This window comes from Copadichromis virginalis, linkage group LG22 (genome assembly GCF_057382275.1).
Source record: "Copadichromis virginalis isolate Kocher_CV1m ecotype Utaka linkage group LG22, C_Virginalis_male_GT1.1, whole genome shotgun sequence".
Taxonomy (NCBI): Eukaryota; Metazoa; Chordata; class Actinopteri; order Cichliformes; family Cichlidae; genus Copadichromis; species Copadichromis virginalis.
The window spans coordinates 8,266,491-8,287,282 of NC_140638.1; the positions used below are offsets into that span (position 1 = coordinate 8,266,491).

At 37.7% G+C, this 20,792-nt stretch overlaps 2 protein-coding genes across 3 annotated transcripts; both read left to right on the forward strand.

The window, feature by feature from the left end:
- The first annotated feature begins 58 nt into the window (after positions 1–58).
- On the forward strand, positions 59–13,304 carry kdm1b (lysine demethylase 1B). Of its 2 annotated transcripts, XM_085445192.1 has the most exons (21): positions 59–229; positions 504–646; positions 2,268–2,389; positions 2,473–2,562; positions 3,774–3,885; positions 4,057–4,170; positions 4,255–4,293; positions 4,391–4,583; positions 4,711–4,895; positions 5,217–5,387; positions 5,513–5,587; positions 6,525–6,659; positions 7,118–7,289; positions 7,957–8,084; positions 8,434–8,565; positions 8,674–8,748; positions 8,858–8,974; positions 9,074–9,199; positions 9,619–9,741; positions 10,330–10,482; positions 12,132–13,304. In XM_085445192.1, exons 1-21 carry the CDS (start codon positions 214–216, stop codon positions 12,213–12,215), a joined length of 2,505 nt encoding a protein of 834 aa, XP_085301318.1. In that variant the 5' UTR covers positions 59–213; the 3' UTR covers positions 12,216–13,304. The 2 variants fall into 2 exon arrangements, with proteins under 2 accessions (XP_085301318.1, XP_085301319.1); XM_085445193.1 differs by lacking the exons at positions 10,330–10,482; positions 12,132–13,304 and having other exon boundaries at positions 9,278–9,631.
- Positions 13,305–13,883: 579 nt separating this feature from the next.
- Positions 13,884–20,654, forward strand: LOC146682648 (uncharacterized). The gene is made up of 10 exons (XM_085446450.1): positions 13,884–14,245; positions 15,624–15,761; positions 15,865–15,990; positions 16,076–16,186; positions 16,275–16,418; positions 16,507–16,587; positions 16,699–16,818; positions 16,889–17,029; positions 18,435–18,566; positions 18,645–20,654. The coding sequence occupies exons 1-10, from the start codon at positions 14,194–14,196 to the stop codon at positions 18,716–18,718; spliced, it is 1,119 nt and encodes a 372-aa protein (XP_085302576.1). The 5' UTR covers positions 13,884–14,193; the 3' UTR covers positions 18,719–20,654.
- Positions 20,655–20,792: the final 138 nt, after the last annotated feature.

Sequence of the window (20,792 nt, forward strand, 5' to 3'; positions counted from 1 at the left end):
TTACCCTGGCAGTACGGAGAGCGGCAGAGTTCAAAAATCAGAGCGACACGCCCATTTCCTCTTCAAAACCGGAAGTGGTATTCTGGAAACGACAGCGCATTGATTTTCGTCCCCACAACAATAAAATAGAGACAAAACAACGATTAAAAGCAAAAAGGCGTCTCAGAATTTCACTTGGACGTCGAGGGCTTGAAAGAAAGCCCGCGGGCAGCCATGCTGTCGGACGCAGGTCAGTGCTAAAGAGGCGCCGCTGCTGCTTGCTAGGTGCTAAAGTGACAGCTGACGTTGTTGGGCAGATTTAAAGAGCTGGCTAATGTGCGCGTCTTTGCTATGTTTACATACCAATTGGCCTCGTGTTTCGGTCGCTTTTTTCAGCTATTTATAACCTGAGTGAATTCTATGTTTTTGCATACGTGTTCTATGTCATAAATATTTTGTCGACGTTAATAGAGGCCCGAGCTGCACTACACAGTCACTATTATATTGTTGTCATTGGTGTTAAGACTATCCCGGTAATGCTTCTGGTGCACGGAGAGCCAAGAAGAGGAGCTCCGGGGAGTCACCAGGGGACGGACAGACACTGCGCTCCTCAGGAAGGCAGGTCAACGTCCGGGTGAAGCGCACCAACAACCCTCCACCTGGTCAGGTAAGGTACACAATGAGTTAATATAATGACTATATCTCGGTTAAGTTTCAGTTCGCATTCATGCAAAGTAGGGTCACACAAAGGTTTCAGTTTGGTTTTTAATGTTTCCAGGTGTGCAGTTTTAGGTAAATGTTGCTTTTATTATTATAGTTTCACTCTGTTCAAGGAGTGAAACTATGGAACAAACTGAATATGGAATTAAAGCAATGTCCAAACATAAAACTGTTCAAAAAGAGTTATAAAAATATGATCTTCTCGATCTATAAAGAAAAGGAAAATATTTAAATTAAGTGAATGTCTCTATTTAAAAACAAACAAACAAAAAATTCATGATGTGATATTATAGTATATAGTATATCAGAAATCTGTTCACTATTTTTATTACAAATTATATCAGTAAGGAAGCTGACTAAATATTCACTGATAATTTATGGGACAGGGGTGGGATTAAATAAGTGTATACTTCTTCCCACTCCCTTTCAACATGTAAATTAATCAGAATGTTTTTTTGTATGTAATTTGTATAGTATATTTTTTTTCTCTCATTTCTTTTCTAAATGTACTTGTATATTGTTCACATGTTGAAATAAATTACCAATCAATCAATCAATACTAGAAGGTTACTTTTCAGGGGGCAGTGTTTAAGCAATTCATCAACAAAGCACTTTTTAAAGCCAGTTGACTGGCAGTGATGTAGACGTAGAAGTCTTAGTCAACATACCACCAACACACCTCATGAAGTTATGAGGATTTGCCCCTTGACCTCTATTGAGGTTGTTGGGCCACCACTCTCTGGGTCTCTGTCGGGTTCATGCCTACCTGTTCACAGATCTTATCCACCCATAATCTTAATCTGTCTGTTTTGTCTCTGCATTCACTTAACTGCTCCTTGCAGTATGATTTTCACAAGGCCTGAAAAACCAGAGACACTCTCTATACCATCTCAAGTTGCAAAGCAATTATGCAGACCTTTTATACCTGTCACAGGTTTTGGGCATGAGATCTTCCTGTAGCATCTCAATTTATGCTACGATTCTTCTTATGGTTTTGCCGTAAGAAGACACTACTGATACTCAAAAGACAACGGAGCACAGCAGGTAGACTTTGGATCGGAGAGATGTTTTTGTCTCTAGATTCCCGTAACGCTTGCTATGACAGCTGTGTTATCCTTGCCAAAACCTTAGGTTTTGAGCTTTCATTTGATACAGTATGACAGGACCAAGGTACTTGAAATCCTTCATTATTTCTAGTCTTCTCCTGCTAACTTTAACCAAATCCCATAATTTACAGGGAGATTCCTAAGCCCCCTATATAATATGTGCACCACATTGTTCAAATTCAATTTATGCCCATAGTCAGAATATGTATTTCTATATATATTATGTGTTCCTGAAGTCTGTCTCAAAGAAATTACTTTAAAAACCAAGGCTAGTTAGAACTGTCCAGTCAAAGCAACAAGATCCTAGGGTTGAAGCTAGGCTACGGCTTTTCCATGTAGTGTTTGTATGTTGGCCTGCATGTGGTTGTCTTGGAGTGTATGTTACGTTAAATTGTGATTGTGAATTGGACATAGGAATGAATGTGAGTCTCATGATATTTCATTTTTCTCTTTGGATTACAGAGCAAAAGAAAAGCCACAGACACAGAGGAAGAAGATGACCAGTCTGAGAAGAAGTACAGAAAATGTGAGAAGGCCGGGTGTTCTGCCATGTACCCTGTTTGTTTTGCAAGCGCATCTGAAAGGTAACATCAGATGTCAGGTAAATCAGATAGTTACTTATATCACTTTTTACAGTTCTCAAACAGCACTTCTTGTCTCTTTTCAGATGTGCTAAAAATGGGTACACGTCACGGTGGTATCATCTGTCATGTGGGGAGCATTTTTGCAATGAGTGTTTTGATCACTACTACAGAAGGTGAGACAAATGCAGGCTAAAGATATCAACAGTGTTTCTGTAGCACTGCTTAAAACACCTCTAAGTTGTTTACAGTGATTTCTGCTACATTAAGTTGAGAAGATGGATATTTTATGGTTTCCATCATCTCAGAAATTTAGTGGCACGCTTCCCTCTCTCGTTTGCAGCAATCTATTTAAAAATAAATGTTAACATACCAGGAAGGCACACAATTACAGTTACATACAGACAACATTTATAACAGCAAACTGCTCCCTGCAAAAAGAAGCATATTTAAAAGGTGTAAAAGAAAAGAAACTGCAGAACCCTCAACAAACAACTGTTCTGACTGACACGTGGTTTAAAAAGCTCAGAATTTCACATCAATCCACTGACAGTCAGATTAATGCATCATGTAATGTGTTACAGATGTTGTACTGATTGGCTGCAGTGCTGAGTGAAAAAAATAAACATCTTAATGTACCAGTGGATCTACATTCCTACTCTCTCTAATTAATGCAAGCAAAGAGAAGAAACCGATATGGATACAAGCAAAGGAAATGAGTGTCTTCTGAAGAGTATCTGGGCTCTCCCTTAGAGACAGGGTGAGCAGTTTAATCATTCAGGAGCAAGTCAAGACTAGAGCAGGAACCCCTCCACATTGAAAGGAGCCATATGATGTGGTTCAGCATCTGATTGGCACATCTAGGATCTGTTTCACGCTTATCAGACTGGGAGGAGATCCCAGGAAAAATTTAGGACATGCTGGAAAAAGTATGCCCTATGGCTGGTTTGGGAATTCCTTTGTGTCCCCTCAGAAGAACTAGAAGAGGTGGCCTAGTTGAGGGAAATCTAGACGTCAATGAAACTGCTGCTGAAAGGATAATTGGATGGATTGATATTATTCTATCTTTTTTTCCCTTCAATGTTCTTTCTAGAAGGGAGGAAACCAGTGTATAACATTTAATCTGAGTTTTTTTTTTCTTTCCCCATATCAGTGCTGTTTGATTTTTGCCACTTGCTTTGAGTCATTAAATTATAAGCATGTATCGCTGTATACACGCAAACCTGAAACAGCCGTGGGTTCAGTGACATTACTTTTGAAATAATCTTGTCACATGTTCCTCAGACCTATTTACATTGTTTCTGCACTACCAAACTGTGAAGCTGTGAGTTACTTGTCAAAATAATTAGAATAACTTTTTTTTTTTTTTTTTGCTCCTTCACTTCAGTCACAAAGACGGCTTTGAGACCTTTGCTTCGTGGAAGAAAGTGTGGACTAGTAATGGGAAAAGTGAGCCCAGTCTTAAAGCTTTCATGGCAGATCAGCAGCTGCCATACTGGGTATGTATAAGAAGCTTTTCTGGTTCTAGATACATGTATTAACTGTTCACACATATGACACGTAGCTACATGTGTGAACAGTTAATACATGTATCTGGTTCTAGATACATGTATTAACTGTTCACACATGTATCTACGTGTCATAAATACTCTCATGTTCATTTCTTTCAGGTTCAATGCACCAAACCCGACTGCAGGAAGTGGCGCCAGCTGACCAAGGAGATCCAGCTCACTGCCTCCTTAGCAGCAGCATACCGCTGTGGGATGAAGTTCAACAACATTAAGGTAAAGAGGGAAAGATATAATCATCGATCCCCATCAAGACAAAAATCTATTTTTCTGATAAAAATCTTGCTCATTTGCCTACAGAGCGAGGAACCCGACCAGTGCTCCCAACCAGAGGACTTGGTAAGCTAGTTGTGTTTGCTAGAATCTGTTTGAGGACAGTGTGTAAACTTTACAAGTTACTGCATTTGTTTAATGCTGAGCTGTTTTATTCCTGAAGAGAGTGGCAGAGGTGACGGACAGCTGGTGGCATTCAATGCTCATTTTGCCGCCACTGTTTAAAGACAGCCCAGCCAGCCCTTTCCTCACTGCGTACTACCCCGACTGTGTGGGGATGAGTCCATCAGGTTCTTCTAGCAACATGTCTCTGGGCGAGCTGAGGGCGGATCACTGCAGAGCTGCTCAGCCTCAAAGTAAGTCTGAGTTCAGAAGAAATGCCATATTTAAGCACCTACTATTCACCATGCTATTTTTTTTTTTTACACATAATTACTGTTTTGTGTCCCCATTGGAGATCCTGATCATTATTATGTCCCTCAGTTCCAGGCTTGTGTCCATACTTCCAGCCCTTCTACCAGCCAAATGAGTGCGGAAAGGCTCTGTGTGTGCGGCCTGATATGATGGAGCTAGATGAGCTTTATGAGTTTCCAGAGTTTTCCCGCGATCCCACCATGTATCTGGCTCTGCGTAACCTTATCCTGGCCTCCTGGCACAAGAACTGTAAGGTACAACAAAGCCAAAAGTGACCACTGGGGTCATTTAAAATCTCAAATAAGGGTGAAAAAGATCACTCAGAATCACCAATGTTTTTTTTAATTAAATTTTATTTTAGTGTAGAAAAATATTTTAAATTCAGAGGTGTCATGGGATTTGTCTTTGTACAAATAATAAAACTCAACCAGTTTAATATGTTTAAACTAGGCAATATATAATGCGCATGCGTTCTTTTCACCTTTTCCTACAAAAAAGGAACAGAAATCTCCAAAAGAACAACAAACAAATAAAACAATTAGATTTTCTTCCTGTTTTCCTTCCTGTTTTTGAAGGAGGTGCTGACTTCAGAGAAATGTGCCCAGCACATCATTGTTCGTGGGTTGGTGCGTGTGCGCTGCGTGCAGGAGTTGGACCGAGTGCTCCATTTCATGACCAGGAAGGGTCTCATCAACACCGGTGTGCTGGCAGCAAAACAGCCTCTGCTCCCAGAAACATACTGCTCTGTGAGCGTCCTCATCTACACAAGATTATTACACATCTGTAATGTCATGTGAAGTTTTTATTGTTTTTGCTACTACTTATTTTCTTATGTTTTTTAGCACCTTGTACATTTTATGATTTTATGCAGAAAAATGTTATCATCATTGGTGCCGGGGCTTCAGGACTGGCTGCTGCACGCCAGCTGCAAAACTTTGGCACTCAGGTAAAGATCCTCATCTCGCCTGGAGTCTCGTTCCATCTCCCCTGATTGTGATCAAATAGTTAATTTTGCATAGGAAGTTTCCTGTTTGTATGAGGACCATGAAAACATTTCATTTCTCTGCTGTCGGCCAAGAAGGTTGTGTTTTTGGTAGTATTTCTGTGCACATCATTCACTCTGTAAACATGATAGCTCTAAAAGTTTTTAATGAATTCTTTATAAGGGCGTAGAGTGGAGTTATGTTAGCAATCCATTAAAATTCAACCTACTTTCACCAAAGCCTTGTAACTTACAAATGATGGTTTTTGTAAGCGTGGTGCGTATTGTCAACATAGAAAGTACCATATAAAGATTTAAAATATCATGTCACATCTGACCTTTGACCTCTCCTTCAATGTCAGTCAATAGATCTGAACGTCAAAGTGATAAACAAGTTATATAGAGCTATCTAAAACTATGTTTACTACCATTGTTTGTATTCACAACGTATGGGGAATGAGATATGGGGTGTTTTACTGTTTACAAATGCTCAGTTCTTACTAACTGAGGGTATTATGCACACTTGGCGTAGTGTGCCAAGAAAATGTCCTCTGCTCAGAGAAATCCTGCTCACTGCATATTTTCTTTTTCGGGCCCGGTGGTTGTGTGGGGAAAATCCCAGTAGACTGAAAAACACAGACTAGCCCATCAGACACCAACAGCCATGCCACGTTCAAAGTCCCTTAAATCACCTTTCTTATCCATTCTGATCCTTGGTTTAAACTTCAGCAGGTCGTCTTGATCATGTCTACATGCTTAATTGCATTGGGTTTTACCATGTGATTGGCTGAGTAGATATTTGCATCAATAAGCAGTTGAACAGGTGTACCTAATGAATTGTTCTGTGAGCGTATTTCACCCTGATGAGTTTTACATACTCTTCGTTTGTTTGGGCTTACAGGTGGTGGTGCTCGAGGCGAGAGACAGAATAGGTGGTCGGGTGTGGGATGATGCCTCTCTGGGTGTCACTGCGGGTCGAGGAGCTCAAATCGTTAATGGCTGTGTAAACAACCCCATTGCCCTGATGTGTGAACAGGTAAGAATGAATGTGCTGAAATTCACCTATTTTTGATAAATCTTAAGTCAGAGCTTTGCAAAAGTTTTAGTTTTAATGCCACAATATTTTTAAACCCCTATTCCTTTTTGTAATGAATACAGAAATGCAGCTTCAGTGTTGCATTATTGAAAGGACAGGTTACAGGACACTTTGGGACTCTCCAAGTTCATACTCTTAGAAGTTAATATTTTGAGACTGTGCCACCTGTGTTCAGTCTTCTTTACCTGCCATGGTGAACCTAGGGTTGAGATATGCTGATCATAGTTTTGTTTGTTTTGTTGTATATATTTAAGTTTACCTGGAAGTCCTTTTTACAGACTTGTCCATGCTCACAGTACATAGACATGCATTGTTTTTATTTTTTTTAAATGCATATTAAATTTGATAAATAAAAAAACACTACTATTAGGTACCTTTTTGTGACTTCTCTCCTGTAGTTGGGCATCAAGATGCACAAGCTCGGAGAGCGATGTGACCTCTTTCAGGAGGGAGGGCAGGTCACTGACCCTGCCATTGACAAGCGCATGGACTTCCACTTTAATGCCATCCTGGATGTGGTGTCAGAATGGAGGAAGGACAAGTCGCAGAACCAGGACACAGCACTGGGAGGTGCTGTCATCATGTGTTTCACTGAAGCTCCTTTTGCTTAATTCTTTTTGATGAGAATTCCCAATGAGAGAAGAAAAGTCTCACAAAGCTACTCTTGCCTCATCACGTTTGGGTCATAATCTTAGAAAATATTTCTTAGTGTTTGCACTTATCAGCCAATAATTACGCTGCAGTCAGGACTTTGAACTCTGTGTATAAAATACTGATGTCATGGCTGTTTTATTAAGAAGTAGTTCTAAAATCATAGACTGTTTATAAAAGATGGCCATAACCACTATGACACTTGTGAGTGAGGTCCAGCTGCTCACCCTAAAACACACCCTGCTTTTTTTGTCAGTTTGATTTTAATAGGAACCATAATTTATTAAATGAATATTGTGTTAAATAAGCCTAGAAACTAGCAAATAAGATCAGAAAATCATCAGAGAAGTGTTTGCTAAGATCACAGATCAACTGACTTGTAGGATCATATTTCCTAAGACTTCTTCTGTGCAAGTCCTTTTTTAAACTAAATGAGTCGCCCCCTGCTGGCCAATACAATGCATGGTTAACTTTCACATTGGCTTCATGTTTCAGATGATCTTTCATATTCTGGAGGAGTGCTCCTCAGCAAAGCTCCTGTACAGAAACAGGAAATATTTGTGTCTGTGGCATTTTCTCGTTACAGAAAAAGTCCAAGAAGTTAAGAAGAACTTTCTCCAGGAGTCTGGGATGCAATTCAGTGAGCTGGAGGAGAAGGTGCTTCAGTTTCACCTCAGCAACCTGGAGTTTGCCTGTGGAAGCACATTAGACCAGGTCTGGAAACTAAACTTAAAAAGAGCTTTTCAGATTTATTTTGTTGTAATTTTTTATGAGTTTAACAGAAAGGTCAGGCTGGGGGTTTATTATGATGAAAACTGTAACTTCCCGCATCGGAAATTATTCACGCTCTGAGATGACTAATACGAATTAGTCTGTTTGAGGTGTGAGGTTTGTTTTTTATTTTTAGTGGAAAGTCTTTCAGTGTTTCTGATCCCTTAAGAAAGACATTTTAAGGTGAATGTAGTCAAACATATTGTGTTTTTTATTTGTGAGGATTTATGTAAATTGTATTAGATTATAGCACTGGGACTGAAAGTGAATTTTTTTCTGGCTGTTTCTGTAGGTATCGGCAAGATCCTGGGACCACAATGAATTTTTTGCCCAATTCTCAGGAGACCACACTTTACTTACCAAGGGCTACTCTGTTTTACTCTACAAACTGGCCGAGGGCCTCGACATCCACACAAAGTGTCCGGTCTGTATTCCAGTTTTTTAAACTCTATAGTTTACCTTGAATCCACCTGTATTACATTCTTGAAGTCTTATGCTTATTAGATAAAAGTTTACTTTTTAAAAATTGTAGGTTCAGGCCATTGATTACTCAGGTGACGTTGTCAAAGTTACCTCCTCTGATGGGTCGCAGTGGACAGCACAGAAGGTAAAAACATCTTTGCTGTGATACTGTACAGTTTCTGTTATCTAAATACAGAATCTTATGATCTCAGTTAATCTTTTAGTTACTCTAACAGCCTAATGTCATCTTTCAGGTCCTTGTTACAGTTCCTTTGACTTTGCTTCAGAGGAACCTGATTCAATTCAACCCTCCACTTCCTGAAAGGAAATTGAAGGCGATCCACAGTCTGGGGGCGGGTATAATAGAAAAGGTCATTAAAGTTCAACTAACCTGTGCTGCAGTAGAATAAAAAGGATGATGAAGTTGCTTCCCGGTACTTGCTCATATTTACTCTTCGTTCTGTGTGCAGATTTCGCTTCAGTTCCCGTACAGATTCTGGGACAAAAAAATCCAAGGAGCAGACTACTTCGGTCACATCCCACCAGGTCTTGAAAAGAGAGGCATGTTCAGTGTCTTCTATGACCTGGATCCACAGGTGTGTTTTTGTTCTTGTGTTGAGCGGTTTGGAGACAAGGTTAGAGAGGCAAAGCTAAGGTGGTTTGGACATGTGCAGATGAAGGAGAGTGAATGTATTGGACAAAGATGGTGAAGATGGAGATGACAGGCAGGAGGAAAGGATGAAGAGTAAAGAAATGGTTCGTGTATGCAGTGAAGGAGGACATGCAAAGCGTAGGCGCAATAGAAGAGGATGCTAGAAATGGGGTAAGATGGTGGCAGATGATCGACAAATCAGAGAAACAGCCAAACGAATAAGAAGTTTATCCACGTGGCCCAAAGTTAGAGCCGCTGGTGTTAGGCTGCAAAATTGTATTTATATTTAAATTGGCAAATGTTGTAGAAAAAGATGGAGGAGATTAATACAGAATCTAATGGTTTAAATGTGTGTTTGTGTAGAGGAAGCAGGCTGTGCTGATGTCTATTATCAGTGGTGACGCTGTTTCTTCTGTGCGGGACATGGAGGACAAAGAGGTGGTCGATGGGTGCATGAGGGTACTGCGGGAACTTTTCAAAGAGCAGGTAATCCTCCTACTTCTCCTAAAATCTTTCAGGAGTTATACTTAGAAGTTTGAGAATAATAAAGAAATAATAGGAGTATTTAAAAAAACAACAAAAAAAAAACCAACAACCAAAAATCATATTTTTGAAATGAGAGAGAACTCAGTCTGAAATTTGTTATATGATATTACCAGAAACCTTCCAAGAAAGTTAATTTGGATTCAATGTGTTATACCTGGGGAAATATCACATTGAAGTAAGATCCTCTGTCAGAGATTAAAATATTTAAGGACTCCAAACATCCATCAATCAATATTCATAGACTCATTGTGTCAGATATTTACACAAAACAACTGAACAACTTACCTTTTGATATTTATTCTTTTTATTTTTTTTAAGATACAGGAATTAAAAATATATATTTTAATGGCTCTACCTACAGCCATTAAAATATATTTTGGACAATGCTGACTTGAAATTTTGTATATCTCCTAATCAGAGGTGTATTATTTTCCCCTGGATTCCTGTTTTTTCATTTTTTTATTGTATTTATTTTTTTAGTTCCCAATGCTCTCATTTAAGTTCAAATTTATATATGCATGTATTTAGGAGGTTCCTGAGCCAATGAATTTCTTCATCACTCATTGGAGCAAAGACATCTGGTCCCAGATGTCCTACAGCTTTGTGAAGACAGGGGGCAGCGGAGAGGCCTACGACGTTCTCGCTGAAGACGTGCAGGGAAAGGTGTTCTTTGCTGGCGAGGTAATATTTTTCTAATTTTTACCAAATGAGTCCAGAAACGTCAGGTTTTATGAAGTGCTACTGAGGCATTTATTTCATTTCTATTTTACATAAATGTGTTTTGCATTAACACGATCCTGCTGTGGCTGTATGTATCACACTAACTTTGCATTCTTAATCTTTGTTGTAGAAATTGAGTCGCACAAGGCCTGTAATAGTGAGCCGCCTCATGTTTCAGTTATTTTTACAGGAATCATTTTAAATATTCGTTTTAGAGTCTGACTGAACGTTGACTTCTGTCAACGTTCAGATTTAGGGAAACGAGATTTAGGGAAACAAGTTACTGCTTGTTTCCCTAAATCTCTTCTACAAAGGCAAGAGTGCAAAAGTTATGTGAGCCACAGACATTCTACATTTAATCACACTATCTCTGGCATCTTTTTTTCAATCCAGCAGGTTGAGGGGGCGAAAATTAAATGATATTCGAGTCTTCTGTAGATGATGTCCAACAAAGATTTCTATTCAAAGATAACTTTTCTGATGTTCTAGAGCTGTTTAACACTAAAACAGACCTAAGTGGATAAGGATGAATTTGCTTATGTTTTGTCACTTAGAGAATCTAAATTCATTTGGTCAGTGCTTTGATGTCTTTCCCCTGTAACAGGTCTATCAAATTTTATCAAAGTCTTCCAGTAAGCTGCTCTGCTCAATAAGAATGATTCTGGAGCAGCAGTCAGGCCTCGCATCCTTCTCTCCTGTTGTTTTCCTGCTCTGACAAATTAAAATGTCTCCTGCTGTGGAAATGGTCCCTATACACTTAAGGCCACTGTGTTAGGTACACCTTTTCAAATGCTTATTAATGCAAATATCTAATCGGCAAAACACATGGAAGCAGCTCAGTGCGTTTTGGAAAGTAGAGATGGGCAAGATGACCTGCTGAAGCTCGAGCTGAGGATCAGAATGGGAAAGAAGAAGATTTGAGAGAATTTGACTGTAGCATGGTTGTTGGTGTCACAGGATGGTCTGAGTATTTTCATAGCTACTGATATTTTCCCACACAACCATGTATGTGGTTTATGGAGAATGCAATTCTCTGAGCAAAAATGTCTTATTGAGGTCAGAGGAAAATGGCCAGACTGCTTTGAGCTGATACTAAGGTAACAGTAACTCAAATAACCACCCAATTGTACTGAAGCTAAGCAGAAGAGCATCTTTGAATGCAAAACATGCAAAACCTTGAAGCAGATGGGCTACAGCAGCAGAAGACCACACAGGAACAGGAAACTGAAGCTACAATTCTCATAGGCTCACCAAAACTAGACAACAAAAAGTTGGAATTGTGTTGTCTGGTCTGATAAGTCTCTATTTCTGCTGTGACACTTGGATGGAAGGGTCAGAATTTGCGATCGATAACATGAAAGCATGGATCCATTCTGCTTTGTATCACAGGTACAAGCTGCTGGTATAAGAAGGTACGGGTGTTTCCTGGACCTCCTGATTATTATTTATATTCTATAGCCTATCTAACCTCTCTGAAGACCAAAAGGAGGTCCAACACAGTATTAAGAAGATGTAGCTAACAAAGTGGACATGAGTGTATATGGGTATTTTTAAACTAGCTCTATGTGTCTGTGAAATGTGCTTTTAATGCATTTTGTCCCTTATATCAGGCAACCAACAGACACTTTCCTCAGACTGTGACGGGAGCCTACCTCAGTGGCGTCAGAGAGGCCAGCAAGATGGCCGCTATGTAACCTGTCACTCCCAGAGCACTCATAAACACCAGCACGGACTCACGGGTTGCACCGAACAACAGACCATTAATAAAGTTGGACTGTGTTGTCTCACTTGCTCCACTTGAAACACTGTTTTGCTGTACTGTAATGTATCTGATCAGCAAAGTGTCGTGAATGATTTTTCAGTAGTGGGGTTAGCCAGGGCCTGGTTCGACATATCTAACAAGTGCTTTTTATTTATATCAAAATCCAACAGGTAACATGTTGGTGACAAGATGCAAAAAAAGAAAAACAAAATTATGAGGAAGTCTCCATAGCCCCTAAGTAGCTCTGCCTAACTCTGCTGTGCTGGAAAGGAGGATGGTATTTTGTTTTAATGATATTTGTTTTTAGCAATGCATGAAACATTGGAAAATCTGAGTGATCTGATCATAAACTTAACCGAATATAATTTAACCTCCAATCATCAGGTTTTAAGTGATTATAGGATATATATGTAACATGTCTTCTTTGAGAATTACCAATGTTTTCTACAACTGTAGTGATTTGACTCGTTCTATTTGTGAGTCACGTGTTGCTATAAATGGTGAAGTTGAATGGATGAAAGGATATATATATGTAATACAAGTACCTCTACAGTAGCTCTTTATTTAAATCAACAGCAGCAAAATGAAAAAAATCACCTGTGAAAAATTGAATGACCCTTTGAGCTAAGGTTGATCACCTGGTTGTCCCCATATTTTCTCAGGGATGCGTTCAGGACACTTTTCACCCATCAAACTAAACCTAATGAGTCATAGAGTAAAATTATAAGAACTGACAGTTTTAAAGGCAGTTTTTGTGAAGAAAAACCGCAACTAACCAAAGTATTAAAACTCCACACTGCTCTTGTATTTATTCTTGAACAGTTAATTTCCTGAGGATTGTTGAGCAGCACAGACTCTTCTCACCTTTTTTTGATTAATATTGACTGATTTGTCATTAGGTTCATATCATTGTCTAGATCAGCACATTTACAGCATGTGGTCATGTCCTGTTTGTCATTATAGTGCTCTAGTATTTATCTTGTATGTGTGTAATAAACTGAGCTACCAACTGCCACAGTAATCACGTTTACTCGTGGATAATTTTTTTTCCTGCTTAAGTCATACTAAGATCAGAATCGTACAGAAACTACACAAATGTTTTGGGTTCCTCATTGCTTTATATTTTGCTTCCAAGGAGACAGACTTTCTTCCAAACTTTTAAAGGTGTTGAGTAGTTCTCCAGGCTTTAAAATTTTTTTCTTTGGGCATTGGCTGCTTGTTTCACTTTTTTCAGTCCCTATATTTGTCCATTTTCAGAGGACTGTTTTGTTTATTGAACCACTAAATAATCTGAACAATTATGAATTATTCTTCATATTAATTTTACATTAATAAAAAATAACTACGTTTATTTTGAGCAAACATCGAGTAGTCTTACTGCTCCTTAAAAGGTTAGTCGACTATGTCCCAAAAAAGTAAGTAATATTAAATAAATAAATAATATTTTATTAATAGTAAAAAATAAAAAATGACGGAATGAAGACTGAATTTCTCTCACAGATGTTTTCTTTTCATTTCAAATCCAGAATTCCTTCTGCGCCATGTCTGACTCTGGTTTAGATTAGTTGCTAGGTTTTGTTGCGAGGAAACCGTGGAGCCAGTAGACCAATGACGTTAATAAGCGTCATCAATGCGAGCCCAAGTGCATTCCCTCCCAAAACTAAAGCGGAAGTAAACAAATCAAACATGAACTGGGACCGTATTACACCCGTTATTGCAAAATCTGCTTGTTAAACTGTAGCTTTAGATTGCGGGTCGGTTCTGTTAATATCGGCTCATAAATACATCCTAGAGGCAGCTGAAACAAACCGCCACCTTCAACCCACAGCGAAAATCGAGTAACAGTAAAATCAAGTTGGCGCGTTTTTACTGCGGATGAAGAGCAATATTTGCTTACACTGACCAACATAATGGACTGTAGCACCGCTGACCTGCACGCTAACGTGGCACACGACTCTGCAGGTAGCCTGATGCTGTTCTTAATTTTACCTGAAGAGGCAAACATGTTATTGAACTGCGCAGCTAACTGCTAACTTAGCTTATAACTTCGCGGTAATGCACCCACGCCACTGCTGATAGCTTGATTTAAAAGCGTTAATTATGGAAAAGTTTAACCTGATTTAATTCAGTAATTATGTTTTTAACGGTGTGTATGGTTTGATCAGAGATTTTTGCAAAACATCACTTTTGCACACAAGACGTACTTCTGGTATTAATGATAAAACTGTGATGGATAATGGAAACTTAGCTAAACACTACACTCTTCTCCTCATACTATAGTTATTGCACGTGTAACTAGACCACATTCACGTGTACGTTTTGCTTTTGACTTTGGAGATTTTAAATTCATATAAGAAAATATGTTCCTTTATAGTAATACATAATTAAATCCCCAATATTTGATCAATGATAAGTCTAGCTAAGATTAGCTCAGTGTGGACCAGATACATCATTGAGTGGCTGTATATTCATAGGTTATTATCAGGAATGTATTCAAAGGGAAAGAAAGGACAGAATACTAGAGATGCTAGGCATCAGAAAAAGATGGCATGGGAAAGCTCAAAGTGAGTTTTGTATGCAACTCGACACTACGGATGGAGAAAATAGGCCGGGGTGAGTAGTAAGGAGTAACTGAGGGCATCTATGAAGAGAATGAAGGGTGGGGAGAGATGAAGACATGACATACCTATGGAAGTATGGAGAAGTCTAGGAGAGAATGTCTTTGGAATCAGTATACTTTATTAATCCCCAAGGAAATTATGTGGGTTACAGTTGCTCCAAGACAGTAACAGACTAAACTATTTAAATAATACAATATGTTACAGAGTTTACGAACTTATGAAGTAGCGCTAATATATACAAATTGCGCCCATCACATCACATACACATCACGGATTTTACAGAGGTGATTATAAATATCAAGAATATTGACAAAGAATTTTACAGAGGTGGAATATATATGATTCACATTTAACTCTGTGAATCTGTGAATTTTGTAATTTGCTATTTTACTGTAGAGCGTGTGCAAAAAAGGGTAACTATTATTGCAGTGTTTACAGTGTATTAGGTTGATCTGAGATGACCTGAGATGACCTGTTCAAATAAAGGAATTAATCGTAATAATAATCAGTCTGTCAAATGAAGGTGAATGCAATAAGAAATCATCATATGAATGCTGTTTTTTTTATTAAATCACAAATATGATTTGATTTTTGAAAAGATTTCATATTAAGTAGCTTATCCTTTTTTCTAAAGTAACATTAACTACATTATTACATTTGCTGTATCAAAAATACTGATATTTACAGTTATTTATCCGACTGTGTGTCTGACTAATCAGATGGGAGCTCCAGCAGTGATGAGGACTTAGTGCCTCTATCAAAGCTGCTGATGAGGCAACAGAGTGATGAGAAGGAGTCATGCGACAATACCCGCAGCTTATCCTCCAACTCCAACAATAAATCAAAAAAGGACAAAGGTGATGATAATACCAGCTGTTTTATCAGTAAAAGTGTTTACACTAAATATTTCTCCAACCAATTATTTGATTAAATTTTGCATGTTTATATCTTCTCTCACAGGTTCAGATGGCTCCTCGGATGATGAGCCGCTAGTAAAGATGAAGACAAGCCTTGCACCACCTAAGAAACAAGAGAAAAAGGAAAACACACCACCCAAATCTAACAGCACAAATAACAAGAACACAGGTGACCCCATGCTTTTTTCATTGTTCTTCTGACTTGTGTATAGAGTGAATGGCTTCACATTTTTGCTTTCTGTGTTTAAATACAGACGAAGACTCTGACAATGAGCCTTTGATAAAAATTGCCAAAATTTCCTTGAAAGCTGTGAAAAAACCTCCCTCAGTTCCAACCAAAAAAGCTGCTGGTAGAAAGAAGAAAGGTGAGATGACTTTCTCTCCAGTGGACTGGGGTATCGTCAGACATCTGCTATATCAGATACTTACTTTGGGATTCCTTTTCTCACACAGAGTCACTGGGCAAGGACGACAGCTCCGATGATGAGCCTTTGAGTCAAGTTGCCGAGAAACCTCGGTCACGGCACGAGAGAAGAGCAGCTGCTGAAAAAGCAAACCCGGTTACCAAATCCAAAAGAAATGCTGCAAAGAAAAAGGGTTGGTTTGAAAGTTTGAGCTCAACTAAAATGAAAAAATCCCACAAGACCTTTATTGAGTTCAAATAACTTGTTGCTGTTTCGTTTAGTTAAATATACTGAGACGTCCACTGACAGCTCAGATGATGAGCCACTGGCGGCGATAAAGAGGAAGTCATCGAAACATAGAGGTAGGCAAAGTCTTCAGTAGGCTGAGCGCAAGGATTGATTTTAAGCAGGTTTTAACTATAGGTAGTTTCGTTTTTAGCCTCTTAAATTTTAAAACAGCGCTTCTTTTGCAGACAGCAGCTCAGATGATGATGTGCCCCTTGTGGACCTCGTTGCCAAGAAAAGGAGGCCAGTGAAGAAAAGCCCAAAGAAGAGCACCGTAACACGAGGGCGAGCATCAAACAAGAGAAAAGGTACTCTCACAGCACTGATGACTTGAACAAAACAAAGAAAAGTTTAAAACATTTTCAATCTTTGTTTTAGCAGAAGTCAGTGATGATAGCTCAGATGAAGAACCATTGATTAATCTTGTGAAAAAACCTCGTGCTATCAAAAAACCCAAAACAAAGGCTCCCACTCCGAAGAAGAAGAGTACTCCTTCTAGGAGTCCAAGAAAGAAGCCAGGTAAAGACTGACCACACCACTCTGAGATGTCACATTTATAACTTAGAAGTTTGAGTCATTACGTTGAAATCTTCAGCTTTTGATTTGATATACTGTACCTTTATTAGTCCCACAAGGGGAAATTTCATAAGGCTGCCGCAATGGCGGCGCCATCTTACCCTCCGACCATACATACATGACGCAAAACATCACATGGGGAAGACGGTCAGAGAGGTATAACAATGGAAAATGCACCACATGAGGAAAGATAAGGAGAAAAAAATAACTCCCCTCAGACTGAGCTCCAACAGGGAGATCAGTTTGAGAACAGAAAAAAACACCTCTGCACATAGCACATGAAAAAAAAACCTCTTAATACACCAAAGAAACACATGACAAGCAACAGGGGTGGGTAAAGGGTGAGAGACAGCCGATTTAGACAGTACATCCAGGCCTGCGTGCGCTGGTCTCCTTGATCCACCGTCAGCATCGGAAGGGAATAAGCCTCGAAGGCGTTTGGAAAGGGAGGGGGGGGTGAGTGTGTGCATATCAGTGTATATGTATGTGTGTGCGTGTCCAGAGTTCAGCTGAGACAGTGCATTCAGAGACTCTGCCATGCAAAATTAATTTATTGTTTTTTTTAATATATTTTTAGCGGTAGAAACAAACTTCCATACTGTAAGTAAGTAAGTAAGTAAACTTTATTTATTAAGCGCTTTTCACAGACAGGTAATCACAAAGCGCTGTGCACAAATATTAAAATATTAAAATAAACAATAAAATCAATAGACATTATATACAATGTAAAAGATCAAATGTAAATAATGTAAAAAAATATATAAAATATGTAGATCAACAAAAGGCTTTGTTGATCCGTTTGGTGTAGTAACAAACATATGTCTTACAAGCTTCTGAAATATTAAACAATTTGTCACAATTGTTTAATTGGCTTCCTTAATCGGCTGAATATTTGATTTTGAGCTCACATTTTTCACTCTACAGGCATCAGTTTATCAATAAACAAGGAGGACAATTTGTCAACTTTGAATATTAATTTTCTCAAAGCCGTCTAGAGACTGTCTGGAGTCTACTACATAAATTACACAAGTAGACCTCACCTAGGAATGTGCTAAAGTCTTAGCCATGGTAACTGACACAAGTGTAAGCATTAGCCATTCGGTGTATTTTAATGTCTTCCCTCTCTGCTGTGCCTCTGATTGGTGGATAATTCTGATGTGTTTTCACAGGAAATGCTTTCTAGTTAACCCGTCAACCTACCAGCGTTTTAGCAGTGAGCACAATCCCATCAGAAATTGAATTAATTATGTTTGTTTTTCACACAACTTCAAATGACACTTGTCTATGAATGCTGCTTCTCTCATGTATTCATGTTGACTTTAAATTAATATTGCTTCTGATTCATCAGGTAACAGTGCAGATGACAAGCCATTGAAGGCAGCTAAGCATCCACAAGTGACCAAAACCCTGACAATCCTACTAGAGAGGTGTGATGCTGGACACGCTGGGGCAGCAGGAAGCCTAAAGAAAGCCAGCAAAGGTATAAACTGCATACCAACTCATTACTAATGCTACAGTAAAATGAAAGTAAATAACACAGTTTTCTTATTCATGAAAGGAGAAAAACATGTTGCTGAAAAACCAGAGGAGGAGGATTCGGCCGGTTCAGAAGAATCTTCAGAAGAAGAATAAGTAAATGAAACAAATTTCTCAAAGCATTGTGAAACATAACGGTCACAGTTAGTGTTCATGTAAACTTCTTCACTGTGCTTTAGCTCACTATTTGTTAATTTATGCCCATTACATTTTTACTCCAGATTTTAGGTGTGGGACCAAATTTTGTGGGTTCCTTAAAGATTTTATGCACTGTCTTTGATGCTTTGTTTTTTAATGTTACGTGCCAATTGTTTGCAATTTTTGATTCCTATGAGTTTAATTTAAAAAAGAAGAAAACAGTGTAGCTCTCATTGCTGTAAGTTACATTTCACCTTTCAGGCATTTTAGCTTTTTAAGTACACCCTCAGCATGCAGCTATAAAATTCGTTGTGTTGGAATTAAAGTCCTCTCACAAAGAAATTCACATAAGAGTAAGTCACATTTGTTCAGCTTTCAGTGATTCTTTTTTTGTCATTGTTTGTCATGCTAATAACCCAAATCACAAAGGACGCCTTTAGATTTGTCCATCACAGACATTGATTTGTATGCATGGTAATTACAAAAACACCACTTTTTTCTTAGTGATTCTACATTTCAATTTGTCCTAATGAGGTCACCCAATACAGCTTTCTGTATAGGTCTTACATATAGAGCTGGCATTATTCATTAACCTTTTTTAATTGTATTTTCTTGGCTAACTTGTCCTGTTAGAATGTGCTACCTTCAAAAAGTAGAGCTGCAACTAAGTAATTAGTGTTTTGTTTTTAGTGTTTGTTTCAGTGTTTTGAATACTTTTGAAAACCTGGTTTAAAAAAAAAAGGGTTACTACAGTTACACAATTTTCTTTTTCCATAAGACTGTTATAGGGTCTGCAACTAGTTAGCTTTATTATTAATTTAAAATGTCTTTATAACAAAAAAATGAATAATAAACACTGAAAAAGATTTTATAAAATTTCCTAAAATAATAAATAAATGGTCAAATTGCTTGTACATAATTTCTTCACATTTTAAAAGGTGCAATTAGATCATTTCTTGCCATTTGTAAAAGAAAAAAGCCCCAAACAAACCCCAAAACAAAACACAATGAAAAACTACTATTAGACTTTTAAAATCTCCAAATAATTGTCTGATTTCTTTTGACTAACTTATAAAGGTGATATTTTTGTTTGATTTTTTTACACGACCTTTTCCCTTTGTTATTTATTTATCATTTAAATTTAAAATGGCATATTATTTAAAAAAAAATTGTAAAAATCTTTATTAATAAACACCCAAACACAAATAAATAAGGCATGTTAAAAAACATTTTGAAGAAAAGTGGAGCATTTAAGTAATACACATAAATAAACAGAAAATAATAAAGGAAATAACTTCTGTACCATAAAGAGTTGCTAACTAGTCAATAAACTTTAAAATTACACAAAAAATTAATGTTACGCTGGTGTCATATGAAAATCTGTAGGAAAAAAATCACTAGTTTTTACTTAAACAATATGTGTTTACATACTTTCATCGATTGTACAAATGGCAACTTGAAAGTTGTTCAAGAAGGTAGTTTGAGAAAAGCATCTCAAATTTATATCTGTCCTTGCAACGAATTCTTAAGACAACAGATAAAAAAATAACTTATTCTATGATTCAGATATTAAAACATGTGCTCACCTTTTTTAATTTTATTAGTGTGTTCAGGTTATCAGGAAAGTAAAATTTGATCTGATAATGAAGGAAATGAAAATTAAATATTTTGGGAATATGTAAAAAACATACATATTTTACAATTATGGTTATCGGAAAAAGCCTATTGCTCTATTTATATGTTTGTTTGTTTTTAAAATATTGTAACTGATTTGTTAAAATGTTTTGGCTGTATTTGCAAATGATTATATTTTCTTTTTGTACTATTCATGTGTTTAGTCCGTTTTGTGCTTAAATATTATTTTCAATAAAAGTATTAAATTTCCCAGTTTTCATTAAGTAAAGGTTTACTCAAAACAAAACAAAAACAACATCCAAGGTACAGAGTATTTGCCAAAGGAAACACTATTAAATATAAACATGTCCTTGTATAAGATTATAATAACTGACAAGAAGCACTTCTAATATATATT